Source organism: Pholcus phalangioides, unplaced genomic scaffold (assembly GCF_987345545.1).
Source record: "Pholcus phalangioides strain wild (caught in Gottingen) unplaced genomic scaffold, Ppha-v1.0 ptg000004l_1, whole genome shotgun sequence".
Classification (NCBI taxonomy): domain Eukaryota; kingdom Metazoa; phylum Arthropoda; class Arachnida; order Araneae; family Pholcidae; genus Pholcus; species Pholcus phalangioides.
The window spans coordinates 6,806,854-6,822,842 of record NW_028301597.1 but is presented as its reverse complement, the minus strand read 5'-3'; the positions used below and the strand labels follow the sequence as shown (position 1 = coordinate 6,822,842).

The window sequence follows — 15,989 nt, the reverse complement described above, 5'->3', positions numbered from 1 at the left end:
AGTTGTTACATTACCTCACATACATTTTCATTTTCTTTCCCATAAGAAGTGGCACATCTCCTACTGTATATCTCCCAGTCTTAATATTCAATAGTTGTTTTTTTTATACTTTCACACACACACTGTTAAGCCTAGTTAATCAAGGTTCTACTATATAGTAGTAACATATTTATGAAAAATAATCAGCTATATACAGGGTGATTATAATTTAAGTTTTGATTCCAAAACTATACAATAAGTACTGATCGGAATGAACTGAAAATTTGCATGGATACTCCTGAAGCAATGGACGTTTATTTCGCAAAAGAAAAAAGTGCAAAATGTGCAAGTAGATGATGCTGTACTTGGCCAGCAGTATAATCTATTTTGTGCAACCACATCATTTCGGCACTTCCACAGCATCAGTGTGTGGATAGAACTTCTATCAAGATGCACACTGCAATACCAGCAAAGCAGCTGCTGAAGACCCATTTTGACAGGATGCACCTTAACCCTTGTAACTTCTGGCTGTGGGGGTACCTCAAAATGTTATAAACAGTGGTCAGATTCCAAACTTTGGTGAATTGTAATCTCCAGCACATTCCCTATATGTTAGAAGTTCCTCATTCCTCAGGAATATGAACGGGGGAAAGGGGGCGCGTTTGGTTTGATAAAGCTGAATTGCAAGCACATCCACATTATGACCATGGCATACTCTGATTCTGCTGTTGAACAAGAATTTTTGTACTTTCAACCTCATAGCCAGAACACGCGGTGGACAACATATTTAACATTCTTTTGAATAAGTTGTAGTTATTTGTTCAATTACTTCATTTTTTTTGTGATGTTTCCGTGAATTATGGACTCGTGCAATGCTATAATTAAGTTATAATTTTGCCATGACTGGCTATCGTTTCCGTTCTGCAAGCAAATTTCCCCCATGTTGGATGATGTCATTAATTTTACATTTTTAAGTATTTTTTCCCCTTTGTCAAATAAAATTGAATTTTTTCAGGAATATTCATGTAAATTTTCGTCATTCTGACAATTGTTCTTTTTTTACAGTGTTTTGAAATCAGAACCTTAGTTATAATCACCCTGTATATCGAAATCATCGTTAATTAATCTGCATTATTTATGCTGCATTAAATGCATTATATTCACCTAATTTTTATTACTTTTTGCAAAATATCTTCGTAATTAAGTATATTGAAAGTAACTGGAGAAAAACCTTTATATATTATATGATTAATAATAACATTAAAAGAATTTTCAAACACACAGTAATCCATTGAATTAAGCAAAAAATAATTAAATGGCAAAAGTTGGTTTTTGTTAAAATTTAATAACTATTTATTGATTAATTAGCATGGGAATAGTGTTAATTACATTAATAAACATTTTATTTTAGTTAATTATTGGAAGTTTGAATGATTTTTCAGAAATTTCATTGTTTTTAATGTTAATACTATTTAAAACAAAAAAACCGGTTTAAACCAAAAAAACCTGGTTTAAATTTAAAAAAAACCTGGTTTTTTGGTTTTTTAAAAAAAAACCGGTTTTTTTACCAACCCTGGTTACTGTACAAGAGCATGAAGTAATAAATGCAAAATTATTTTTCCATCCAGACAGAAGTTTTTAATGACTACTCTACTTTGTTGAACCTTCAAACTAAGCAAATGAAAAATTAATAAACCAAATGGTCCATATCCACCCCCCCCCTCCCCGCCTCAAATAACCTTAAAAATGATAATTTCTGGTTTGGCAGAATCATTAATTGCATTCTCCAACATTTGTAATATTTGGCGATATATCAATAATTTCCTGCTCAATTAAAATCAATTACACAAATTTTATCGATAGGATTTGGTAAAAAAAGTAGGAAATGTAGGACAAAAACTAGAAAGTAGGACAAAAGTAGGACATTTTACCAAAAAGTAGGAAAAGTAGGATGAGTGGGAGCCCCGCATTTGGTATATATGCAAAATTTGGCGACGATCGATCTAAAATTGTGGATTTATATAGAGAACACACACACAGACACACGCACAGAAAATCAATTTTATATATATAGATTTAGTTTAAATATACAGTTAAATCTTGATATAACAATATTCTACAGACCAAAATAAAATATTGTGGTAGAGGGATTAAGGAGGTAACATTATCCTCACGTGTGATCAAATTTATGCTATCAGGGGTCTGTCCAGACTTTTTGCACAGGGTCCTGTTTTTGTGAAAATGTATCATATTTTTGTGAAAATGTACCTTATTTTTGTGAAAACGTTAAAAATAGCAGTGAAAGTAATACTAATTAAACAGCAACCTCATTTTCCTATTTATTACTTTATACAAAAAAAACAAAAAAACAATCTGTGTGTCGTAGTCTTTGCATTACTTTATTTTATGTTAATTTGAAATCTAATTGAGTTTCAAGTTAAAAAGTGAGAATTGCTAAATCTTCAGAAAAATATAAAAACGTACCGACAATCATATCCTTATACGTCTATTTCCAGTCGATTTGAAAATATCAATGATTGAAAGGCATTCAATATCTGTAAGCTTGTCGGGTCCATTGAGTATGATCCGAAGATGTCTGTCGAGAGTGGTTAGTGACAATTTTGATCTTAAATCGGTGTACACAAGGTTCATTTGAGAAAAAAGTCTCTCGACAGATGCTGTTGATGAAGGTATGATAGTGCATAATGATAATAACCTCATTAAATTAGGATAAGCAGTCCAGATGCTTGCATCATTCTCCAGAATTGTCAAAACATCATTTGGAGAATTTTTTTTTCCAGAGTTTTTTGGGCCTCACATTTCTTGTCTTCTCTGAGAAACGCACTTGCTTCATTATTCTTTTGTGTCTCAAAATACAATTTTGCAATAGATACCTCTTTATTGAACCCATTCATTTCCATCATACCTTCAGATGCATTAAGTATGGGTTCCGATATTTTCACAGTCCCCTGAAATTCATTTTGCTGCTCTCCACCATAAAATGACAATAATATATCCAGGCATTTTTCAGGAGTCTCCACTGTCTTTAAATCTGAATTCATTGTGTGAAACCTATCAAAGGCATTTAATATTTTGTTTTTCACACCAAATGCAGCCGACATTTCTTCCTGAAAATCACAAATAAAGTTTTGAACAAAGTTTTCCTTAAATTCCTGGATTATGCTGTCTGCACTCATTCCATACTTTTTCTTTCTTCGTTTTTTCCTACTAAGTTCAGTGCATTCTTGGGAGAAGCACAACAGATCTTTACACTGCTTGAAGTGTTCCCCTGTATGTAAATCATTTGCAAGCACTTCAATTTCCTGACAAACAACTAGAACCTTTGCATTAATAGAGCTAAACATGATTGTAGAGCCCTGAAGCCACAAGCTAAATCTGTTTATAACTTTGAGGAAGTCAGCCAAGAACAGAATACATAGGAGAACATCTGTATTCAGAAGTTGCTCTCTAATCCCCTTCAATTCAGGCTCCTGAGTCTTTGAGAAAAGATTATCGAGCATTTCAATCAACTGTTGGAACCTATCAATCACTCGGTTGCATGCAAGTCCATGAAATAACCACCACGTAACCAAAAACACTCAACATTTTCAAAACATCTACACCATACACATTTTGCTGAATATCTAAAAACACTTGCCGTTTCTTTGGGCTGTAGTGAAAAAGCTTCCATAAGCTTATGAGAACGGCATCCACAGCCTGTAGAATGGGATATTTTTTTTATCAAATGTACAAAAACTAAAGCTATTCGATAATTTCTGCAGTTGACATAAATAGAATGAGGTGCCAAGTGTCGTATACGTCTTTGTACACCTGATATTTCTCCACTCATCACATTAGTTTCATCCAAAGCTAAAAACAACAAGTTAGTGATTGGAATCGCTTTTGCTATCAACAACTTCTCAATGGCAGATGTAACAGATTCTGCATTTGTTGCAGTTAGGTTCACAAGACTGAGGAACTCTTCTCTGAGCTGACTTCCAGCTATCTTGTAACACACTATTAAACCCAACTGTGTTCTTTGTGCTTCGTCAGTTGCCTCATCAGCTATCAACGTAAAGTAAGTGGCTACTTGCAAAGCTGTCAAAGTTTTCCTCTCTAAATACAAAGATATTGCCTCTGTAAGATTGTCTACTGACACATTTGATAGATAGGTGGCATTGTTGCCGCATGTAGCAAGATAGCATTCTATTTCTTTGTCACCAAGATCCTCACCAATGAACTTAACTACAGAAGAAAAATTATCGGAGACTGTCCATTTTTTTTTTATCATGAAGTACAAAATCTTTATATATTTTGTTAAAACTTTTACATTTTTTTCCTTAGTCTTCTGCACAGCAATTTCATTTTTTTTTCTGTAAACAAATACAAGGGATTTTTGGATGCAGTTTCTGATGCACTCACAGCTTGTTTGTGTTTCTGGCTATATATATGCTTGTTGACACATCGTGTTGAGTGATCCCCAAATTGAACCCCTTAGTCAATCCAGGGTCCCTTATCAAAAAATGTTGAACATATTTTGCAAAGAAAGCCAGATACAGAAATGCTGTAACATAGCCAACTGTGAAGCTTCTCAAAACGTACGATGTTCAACAAATTCGGTACTTTTGGTCCCATTTTTCTAGTTTCTGTAGATGAAATTTTCTTAAAATCTGGCCCTACCGACGAATTCGTAGCATTTTTCAGCGCTTCCGATAAATCAGCAATGTCTTCCACCGCTTTTGACGAATCGGTAATGTCTTTCGAAGAAACGGAATTGTTCACTTCCGACGAATCGGCAATGTCTTTCGAAGAATCCGAAATGTCTTTCGGCGCTTCCGATAAATCGGTAATATTTTTCGGCGCCTCCGATAAATCGGTAATGTATCGCGCCATTTCCAAGGTTTCGACAGCGTGGTTCGAAACCGATGAAGGAAGCAATGTTTAAGTAATTTTTTCCGGGTTAGCACAATTGGAATTATCTGTATCTGACGTCTTTTTGGTGACGTTTTCAAATCCTCGTTTAAAAAACGATGTTATGGAGCTGCATCCCCGAACGTCAGCTGGTCGTATTTTTTTAATGTAGTAATCACTATTCCTTGAATTTCCACCTGTTGGTGGTCGACCACGCTTCATATTAAATTTTCAAAAATGAAAGCGCAATACAGGAAAAAAAAACGTGCACAAAAAATCCACATCAACTACGCCGATTTTACGACTAACAAGAGGTTGTGATTCAAAGACCATTTGAGGAGAAGGGCGGGGCTAAAGCGTTTGTATAATGGCATAGGTTGTGCGATAAAATATCGGACGCGGTCAATCCGTGGTCAACCAGCGGGATGTCCTAACAGGAAGCCTAGGAACAAGGAAAGCCCTCTCAAGGTCACGCTCTTTCTCCGGTCGCCTTTTCAAGGTCATGTTTCCGGTATCCAACCAACAACTTCTATAGATAAGATTACTCATCTATGGGGGAGGGGGTGGTGGTGTTGGGCCAACAATGCATGCTTAAAAAAAAAGATCAATGGCTTTCTATTACGACTAGGGTCATAACTGATAAGAATTTTGTGGCACAGCAGTCTCAAAAGTTCGTTTTTTACGACGTAATTTTCATGAAGGGTTCGTTTTCCGGAATTTTGTGATGGATCCGTTTATTATCCTCCAAATTTTGTGAAGGGTCCGTTTTTTAGCCCCGGAATTTTGTGAAGGGCCCGTTTTTCTGCCTCGGAATTTTGTGAAGGGTCCGTTTTCCGGACCCAAATTCCGGCTGGACAGACCCCTGGCTATTGTTGTAATTTTTTCTATATCGGCATTGTTAATATCATCGGAAAATTCGCTTTTATGTATTTATTCATTACAAAAAATTGTAATTGATTAGTTTATTTATAAAATTCACTTAGATGTGTATTGACCCTGTAAAGAAGCTTACCGCATAGCGCTTTTGTGTCGTACACAGAGTGCAGCAATACAAATAACTTTAGCTTTCGGTGATCATTTAGTGAAAAATATTGATGTCATCAGACGCCTTCAGAAGAACGAGAACAAGTGGCGAAGTTAAAATTAAATTCAAAACGATTTGGAACAAACTTTAAAAAATATTGTTGTAGTGATTTCAAAAATCTCCTAAAAATATCGTGTTATAGAGGGATTTATCATAGTAGATGATGTCGTTGTACCGAGAGTTTAACATTAAGCCAGGCAATTCCAAACAAGATTTGAAAAAAAATATCGTTGTAGATGTATTTATTACTGATTATTGTTGTAGTGATGTTTTGTTGCATATACAAATGCTGTATCGTATGCAGGATTTTCTTATGTGGTGGGGGGGGGGGGCATTCAACATTTTTTTTTCTTCCGGAAAGGGGTTTCTTTTTTTTACTGAAAAAATACACCATAATCTTTTCTCAAGGGAGGTGCACAAAATTTTTGGGGGGGGGGGGACCTGGCACTAGCATGTGGGGGACATGAGGGGATCACATATCCTTTAACACGGAAGAAAAACTATGCTCTAGTTAAAATATATATCATTAAAAATACTATATATATACGTATATGTGTTACTGTAAAAGCCCGAAGAGTGGTAAAACCAAGTCGAGTTGGTAAAGGCCCGAAATACGGGGGCCATAAGTATATAGGGGAAGGGTGGGCATAATGGCCATGGCGGGCAAAATTGCCACTGGCTATTTTCTCCCCCGTAAGGTGCTGCCACAAAGCGTCAAACCCCTCAACTGCTCCGCTTGTCCACCATCATTGTTATGCGGAAGTTGGAAGCTGTTCGGACCATTTGTTTGGAAATCATTCAACATTTTCTTGTTTTTCACCGTGCTGATCTAAGGTAAGCATGTTTCATTTATATTTTTAACTGAATACAAGTACCTAATACATGTGATTAGCATTCACCCCTTGAAACAACAAGATTTAAGCTATAAATATGTGTGTCGAAATAAGAGTTAGGGTTAGTCGTTTATGCTGTGGAGTCACATTTATATAATGCCGCCAAAGAGGGCAAAATGGCCACAGCTGTGGTCATCAGTGGCCATTTTGCCCTCAATCATGGTCACTACAAAATATGTAATTATTGTTCTAATTTCATTTTTATACAAAATTTCAATAACTAAAAATATTTATACATTTACGACGGTAAATATATATACATAGGCCTATATATAGCAAAATCTTGATAACTTGGACTTGATAACAGAAACAAAAAGACTCCCAGTTATCGAAATTTATTTTAATCATAGAGATTTATTTTAATCATTATGTTGTTTTCAAACATAACAATGTGTTTCATTTAATCTCTGTGAATTCAAGCTTATTTTGGGAAGCAATAACAAATTTTGTTTTGGTTGCAGACACGGTTATGGTGTATAAATACCAAAGGAAGAGCCCGCGGCAGTCCTGGGACCCTAATGAAATGCAACAAGCTATCGATGCCCTGAAAAAAGATGGCATGGCAAACAGCTGCTAAAAGGTTTAATGTGCCAAGAAACACTCTAAAACATTGTGTTTTAAACAAAAACCAATATGCTACTGACAACAAAAAATTTCTGGGACATTATCGAACTGTCTTTAATGAAGAACAAGAAAAACAGCTTGTGAATCATCTTTTGGATATGGAGGTTCGTTTTTTTGGAATAACAGTAGCCGACTTACGTAGCCTTGCTTACCAACTGGCAGAACAGAACAATATTGCTAATCACTTCAACCATGGAAAAACAAATAGCTGGGAAAGATTGGGTCACCGGCTTTAGAAAGCGCCATCCTGAAATTGTCTTGAGAAAACCAGAGGCGACCTCAGCAGCAAGAGCCCAAGCCTTTAACAAAACAAATGTCACAAAATTCTTCGACATTTTAGAGGATGTACAGAAAAGTCACTTGTATCCTCCTCATAGGGTTTACAACGTCGACGAAACTGGACTTTTAACTGTTCAGTCAAGATCCTCAAAGGTTTTTGCACTTAAAGGTAGACGTCAAGTTAGTTCTCTCACATCTGCAGAAAGAGGTGTTCGCTGTAGTTGCATTTGCAGTTTGTATGTCAGCAGGGGGAATTTTTATTCCTCCTTTTGTCATATTTCCTAGGCAGCAGATGAAAGAAGAACTTAAAGATGGTGCTCCACCCGGGACAGATTTTGTTTGTCACACTTCAGGGTGGATACAAATTGAGATATTCTCCCAATGGTTTGATCATTTCTTGAAATATGCCAAACCATCAAAAGAAGACACAGTATTGCTAATACTTGATGGACACGCTATGCACACGAGGAACCTCCACTTCATTGAGAAAGCTAGGAATAATCATACCACTGTAGTTTGCCTTCCACCTCATTGTAGTCACAAGCTGCAGCCCCTGGATGTATCTTTCATGGGGCCATTCAACACTTACTATGTTCAAGCAATTGAGAGATTCTTGCGAAATAACCGTGGTAGGCTAGTTAGTCAATATCAGGTGTCGCGACTTCTTGGTGAGGCTTTTTTGAATGCAGCTACTCCGACCATTGCCGTAAAAGGATTTCGAAGATGTGGTATAGTCCCAATGAACAGAGATGTATTTACTGAAGTGGATTTCGCTGCAGCTGCTACCACAGACATCCATGATCTCTCTGTCGCCTGACTACCAGCTGAAGATCATCAGGTGGCACGGGCCCCAGGTCAAGAGGAAACTCCTTCTGTTCTGACAGATTGCGGATCTACAGACCTTCAACTTCAACCCAAAGCTGCACTTCCTGTACTTTTTAGTAACAACAGCACAGCATTCACAGTAGGTTCGGTTGATTCCAGCAATGCATTTCTTTTCATGTTTAGAGAGTCATCAAGGCCCAGTACCTCATCTGCTGTAAGCCTACTCACCAAGCCTAGCACCTCATCTGCTGTAAGCCCATTCACCGAGCCCAGTAGTCCTACAGCATTTGCTGTAAGCCCTCATGATATTGTCTCAATCCCTGAAACAAATATTACCAAACGAAAAAAGGGATCAGCAGCAGTTTTGACATCAAGCCCTTATAAAAATGATCTCATAATAGCGAAGGAAGAAAAGAGAGAAAATGAAAGACGGAAGAAACTCAAACTGGAATTAAAAAAGGAAAAGATGTATAAAAGGAGAAACGAGGTAAAGAAGAAAAAAGTTAAGGGGAAAACAGAAATCCAAAGTGGCTAAGCGTGCTTCCTTTGAGGACTCTGATGACAGTGACGTCAGTGATGCCGATTGCCTCTTCTGTGGAGACTGTTTTTCAAAGTCCAAACAAAATGAAGGGTGGATCAGATGTTCAAGCTGTCTACATTGGGCACACGAGGTTTGTGCTGGTTGCGAGGAAGAAGACAATGAGTTCATCTGTGATTTTTGTAAATCTATATATATAAAATTGATTTTCTGTGTGCATGTTCTCTATACAAATCTACAATTTTAGATCGATCATCGCCAAATTTTGCATATATACCAAATGGGACCCGACTTGAACGATAGGCTATTTTAAAATTTCGTCAGACCAGGGCAAATGCCCCAAATGGGCAAAAAACTGTCCGGCAACAATGGTTTTTGGGCCTCAACAATCACTTTCCGAACGTTTACTTTGGTTACCGTGGTTCCCTAGCAATGCGTTTCAGACGTGTATATGCCTTTACAACGGTTTGTCACTTCTTTAATCCTGTTAGTATATGTATAATAGTTTATGCCTTTATAATGGTTTGCCACATTTTCAATATACTCTCAGTAATGAGGCTTTTTGAATAGACGTCATAATCATCATCAGCATCGCTTTGAGAGTCAGGAAAAGGGTGATCCTCATAGAAATCAGTGCTAAAATTGTCGATTTTACTGTAGAAATGCGGAAATTAGTGGGATTTTCCGCCCCATTAATAATTTCAAAAATTGCATTGAATTCTCGATTTTTGAAATATTCAGTTTGCTTAGAGATATACGAAGTCCAGGAGATTAAATACGAAGTAATTAGCCAAACCTATTCTTTTGAGTTGGATATTCGAGCAATATCATTGATTTCATTTATATCTTCTCAAGTATGAAAATTAATGTCTCCATATTGTCTCTTTTGATATTTATTTGCATAAATTCATGTGGGTTAGGATATTTTAAAATTAGTTACGAGCCCGTGAAAAGTGCATCGAAAAAATTCGATAGCTTTAACTAAGGATTTTTGGAAGCTGTAACAGACAGATGGGTAACTTGAAGTTCGGGGGGGGGGGGGGGATCGAAATACCTTGCGCCCCTTAAAAAAAGAAAAATATATATTCATTTCTACGTTTCTGTGTAAATCTATATCTGTTTATTTCATGAATCGCGCAGGTCGCCATATTGGTTAACTTGGACACGGTTTGTATGTCCCTCAAGAAAAAGAGAGGGAGATATCACGTGATCCAAAAAAGCCTCATTGAAGAAAACCAGGGCAGCGCCGGGTATTATAGCTAGTAAATTAATAAAATACGATAGCTAGCAAAATGTTGTAAAATAATTTTTAAACGCCAATAATTTGTTAATAATATACTAAAAAGTTTCACAACCTTTGTAGTGAATGATAATATTGCTTTCATGGGAGAGAATACACATTAATATTCTTTAAAATGCAATCAAACAGTTGTTTTTTACATCGGGCAAAATGGCCACTTGGTAGGGTTGCGGGAAAATATTTTTTCCAACAAAACTAATTGAAATACAGTCAAAATAATATTTTTTGCATGAACCTAAATATCTAAACTAACTTATATAAAACTTCCATTAGTTTTTTTTCAATATTTACTTATCGAAAAAAAATATTTTTCCTTAACGTGGCCATTATGCCCACCCTTTGGGCTTTTACCAAGCACTTCGGTAAAACCTGACAACTTTCATGAAAATTAGTAAATAGCGAATTTTTTAATTTTCATAAATTTTAAAGCTTCGCATTTACTAGTCACAACGATCCTGATGCTAATTAAGATCATAATTAATTAACTAATTATTCATTCAAATTCGTGAAAATTACTAAAATTGTGAATTTACTAATTTTGACAAATTTGAAAGCTTGTCATTTATCAATCATAACGATTCTGATGCTAATTAAGATCATAATTAACTAATTAGTCATTCAAATTCGTAAAAATTGCAAATTTTTATAAATATGAAAAGATTTTACAGCCAGGCTCAGTGGGGGAGGGGTGTTTAACAGTAGCAATCTGTAAAACCGTGGTGACCATGGTTCGATATGATCATGATCGCCGGATATAAATTAGAGCTTGTCTTTGAATCACATCCATCTCTGACATTTACCAGGAGCCGAGAAGAGGGGAGAAGAAAACCAGATGAGAGCCCAAGGGTAATCTTTTGATACAGTAGAGTGTAGAGCAGTGATTCCCAACGTGGGCGATGAAATGTTCCAAGGGGCGGTATAATTTAATAATAACAGAAATCAACATTACATACCTGATGTAATAAACTTTTTTAAACACTTATCTGTTGTAAAAAGAGTACAGCAGACGGTTTATATCAATGCAAACATATATAAGCCCTTGAAGAAATTTTGGAAGATCAAGAATCATCTTGAATCAAGGAATGTCAAATCGTTCCACAGTTTTACCTTCATTGTTCATGTTATGCTTCATTCAAATTTTATAAGAAAAAAAGCATATATATTGTCCAAAATAATTCTGTCGAGAGTAGAAAACTATTTTAGAATCATATTTTAAATATTTATTCTTTGTATAACATAGTCACTTTAAACATTACATGCAATTAATGTGTACATTTCCAATAGGAATTTTTATATCGAAAAGCAATATTTGAGGTTTTTGACAAAGGTTTTTGAGAGAGACGGAGGGTTTTTGACGTGACAGTTTAAACCGTCAAAAGCTGCCATGTGTCAAAAACCTGCCAACCCTGTATCTAACCTCAAGACAGTTCAGTTTCAATTGTTTGATAACCTGATATCAGTCATGCAACCCTTTACATATACTGTTTTGAATTTCAAAATTTTATTATAGGCCTATTCAAGGTAATTAATAATATAATTTATATAATATAAAGCTTGATATTTGATTACAGAAGTTACCTCTTTATCAAATTGCAAAATTTTTCACTTATAGTTATAAATAGGAGGTTTTGGACATGTTTAGGACTAGAGGGTTTTTACCGTACAGTCCAAAACCTTGCCAACCCTGTCCAGAACCCTTTTTGTGTTTCATCTTGGGATTTTTAGGGCTCAAAAGCCTAGTCTTTGACACTGCCCTATACATACGCTAGTAACTATTGTGAAGGCATCCACAGATAACCTGGCATTTCTGGGCACTTTAAATTTTGCAAGGCTCCTTTTTGGTAGTATTTCTACAAGCCTAGGCTTCCTCTACCTAAGGCTCCCAAAGAAAAAGCAATACTTCTTGGAGCTTCAATCCTAGCCATTACTTCATAGGTTCAGTGGTCTCCCCACAATAGGTTCCCATGCCTAATTTCTTCAGAAGGCACCTTAGCTAAAGCTCTTGAGAATGAGCATTTCGTGAACGCCATATCCTCAAAAATGAGGCACCTATGAAAGGTATTTCTAGGATCTCTACAGAAAACGATTAATTGCGGGTGGAAAAAGTTACAGCAAGAAGTGGGCAAGATTTTGTCATTTAATGAAGGCGGGAACAGGGGCTGGTCTGAACATGTTTCCAGACCTTGAGAGCAATTTTCAAAAATGATGTAATGAAAACCTCTATATTTTTTTCCTCTTCTCAAATGACTTGTACAAACTCAATGACTGTGAAACTGCAAGAAGCGCAAATTTAAATGGCGATTCATTTAGTTCATTAGTCAATAAAGGTCATCATTTTAGTCAATAAAGGTAGGAAATTAATTTTTTTTTTCATCAAGTTTTTTTAAAGGTCATGTCATTTAGAAGAATAGGCGCCAACGTAGGCAAGATTTTTATCGAGAGAGTCTCGGCTACGCCACTGCAGTGGCTAATACTATTTACCACCTCCTAAAAACCCAATCCTGCTGGGGGGGGGGGGACAGTTGGCCTTCCCAAGAACCAAATGTTTCACAGCAAAACAACGTAACTTCTTTTTTCTTCTGCGTAAGCACTTGATGTCAGAAGGCGCATAATTGCAACACAAAGGAAAACGGAAGAAACTTACCTTCGCGGGCTATCAGATCCCCGTCGATTACTTGGATTCCTAAGCTACGCAAGGAAGCGACCACCGTGCTCTTACCAGAGGCAATACCCCCCGTTAGACCAACTAAGAACATTTCTAAAAGAAAACAACAAATTGTCGCATCTAATGAACAATAGAGTCATCAATTAGATGAACAACTATTAACTTATTTATTATCCTTCTTCTTCAATTATACAGGACTTTATGCCTTCGGGCCATCCCCTGTTAGAGAAAGAACATTCCACAAGAGACAAGAGCATAGAATATGTTATAAAAATATACTAACGAAACAGCTGTCATCAATCACAGAACACATAGGAATTCCAGCAATTTCCATTCTTCCCTCTTCTTCAGAAGGGTATGAAAAAAAAACAAAACACAAACCAGACGAAACAAACGCAGATGGAGATGTTATATGAGATGGAGAAGAAGTCTTCAGGCTTAGGGGACGATGCTAAGCCGCTTTAAAATGATATGATGACATGGAGTCCCTGGATGAGTGTGTGGTAACAAAAATGAAACCAAACAACCAAGGCAGAAAAAGACAAAAACCAAACGAGAGAAAGAGGGGGAAAAAAAATAAAAACTCACGAAAAACGTTGACTAAGGGTAACAAACCTCTCAAAGCTACAGATAATGCTCTCAGGTCTGCCTGAACAGAATTCGGACCAACAACTAACTGGTGGAGAAAGAGAATTAAAAGTTGAGAAACGAACCAGGGAGAATCTAATACAAGAAAACAAAAAGAGGAGGTTTCAGGTACCTTGCATTGTAGACAGAGAGGGTTAGCCATTCTCCTAATACGATGGAGGTAATCATTCATATCTATTGCAAATGAGTTTGTAAAACAAGCATTCCAACCTTCTATTCGAAAAAAGAGGGGAGAAGTTATGGCAGCAGTTATAGAAGGAGCTAAACTCAGGAATAGATAAGAAAAGAGCATTACGGATATTTTCCTTGAAATGTCGAGAGTAAAGAGAACGAATGTCCTCCACATAAAGGCTAGAGGGTAGTAGATCAACAGTGGAAGAAGCTACAGTTCGAACATGATTGTCAATTGTCTCATTAATGGCTATGTCCGAATGACTTGGAACCCAAATTAGTGATATGCTGTAAACCAATGAACTAGTATGAACCAGTTGAGCATACAGGAAATGAGTCACCGTAGACGAATGAATAGAAAAATTGTCGAGAGCCATGATGACTGATTTGGAATCCGTAAATATGAATATTGGAGTATTAGAAGATTGAATGAAGGATCTGAGACCTAAAGTAATAGCAAGGGCTTCCGCAGTGAAAACTGAGGAGTCTTTATTAATGAACCAAGACTTGATAACTTTAGTAACCAAACAGAAAGCTCCACAAGCCACTTGAGATGATTTAGACGCATCTATAGCAATTATATAAGCATTCAGCGGCAGAGACTCAATGTACTCTTGGAATATTGTTTGATAAGGGATGGTAGACTTAGTTTTTTGAAAATTAAGACCCTCCGATATGAAATAGATATTCGAGGGTATCCACGGCCAAAAGGAATAAATTGGACGCAACATGAACCTACGGGAAAAACCAATGGTATTATTGAACTGTGATATTTTCCTAGCCAAAGATGGAGAGAGGCGACGAAAGCCCGAATCCATATGGTTAGAGTGACCCTGCGTGGGAGAGGCTGTGGCAGAAATACAAGATAACCTTCTGAAGAGAATAGAATCCTGAAAGGAGGGTAGGGCTAGAATGGTTCTGAGTTTATCAATGCGAGTTGAAGTAGGGAAGCCTAAGATAGATCTCATCGAGGAGCTATAGATGGAGTTGATCTTGGTGAGAGAAGATTTGGCTGCATTAAACCAAGCCACCGCTCCGTAACCAATGGTACCTCCAATGATGCTCATTAGCACAGGTTTGAGGAACTTGCAAGGAATATTTCTTGAGGAGTGAGAGATGGAGCGACAAATGTTCAAAGATAGAGTGCCCTTAGAACGCAGAGATGATAATTGTTTTTTCCAGGTGAGGGTACAATCCAGATGAACACCTAGAACTTTCAAGTACGGATCGAACGGAATGGATTCACCATTAATGCTGAAAGAAGGAAAGTATGGAGGTCGTTTCCGTGAGAAAATAGAAAATCGAGATTTGGATAGAGAAATGCACAAGCCACTATCTTCAGCCCATCTGAGAATGTTAGGCAAGGTGTTCATCAACCTGGACTCAGCATACTTCCCATCTAACGCATTCATCTGGAGAAAAATATCATCGGCATACATAAAGAAATTAATGTCAGAAGTAATATATGAGGTTATATCTAATGTGAACAGAGTGAAAAGTACGGGTGAGAGGGTAGATCCCTGTAAAAGACCACAGTTGGGAGCAAAAGCCCCAGATCTGGAACCCCTCCAATGAATAACATGTTTACGGTTTGAGAGATAATTAAAGAGCCAAGTTAAAAATTTTCCATGGAAGCCCAAGCGAGCTAATTTGGAAATGAGCAAATCATGCTTCACGGAATCATAAGCAGCTCTCAAATCCAGAGCGATAATGTAGCTAGTGTAGCCTTTTTGGAGGGTATATGAAATGGAAAACACCATATGTTTAATGCAAACCTCGGCACCAGTTTTCGGTCGAAAACCATAAAAGTTTTTTGGAAAGAGCTCAAAGCGTAATGCAATCCACGTGATCCTAAAAAGAATGATTCTCTCAAAGATTTTACTAATAGTGTTTATAAGAATCAGAGGACGAAAGTTCTTCGGATCAGTTGTTGGCTTTCCTGACTTGGGAATAAAAATAATACGTCCTTCTTTAAAAGACGGCGGCACCAGCGATGAAGACCAAAGAGCATTAAAAGCATTCATAAATTCAATCCCCTTATTTGGAAGGAGTTTATACACCTTCAATGGAAC

The 15,989-nt window shown here is 36.8% G+C and overlaps 1 protein-coding gene across 3 annotated transcripts in view; it reads right to left on the bottom strand.

Annotated features, from left to right (window-relative positions):
• Dpck (Dephospho-CoA kinase) overlaps positions 1 to 13,340 on the bottom strand; it is a 65,236-nt gene extending 51,896 nt beyond the window's left edge. Inside the window, exon 1 of one of the 3 annotated variants that reach the window (XM_089255959.1) lies at positions 13,078 to 13,340. In XM_089255959.1, the coding sequence (XP_089112085.1) occupies positions 13,078 to 13,189 (112 nt within the window). In that variant the 5' untranslated portion in view covers positions 13,190 to 13,340. The remainder of the gene's footprint in view (positions 1 to 13,077) is intronic. The other 2 variants (XM_089255960.1, XM_089255958.1) reach the window with 2 other exon arrangements.
• Between the last annotated feature and the right edge of the window lie 2,649 nt (positions 13,341 to 15,989).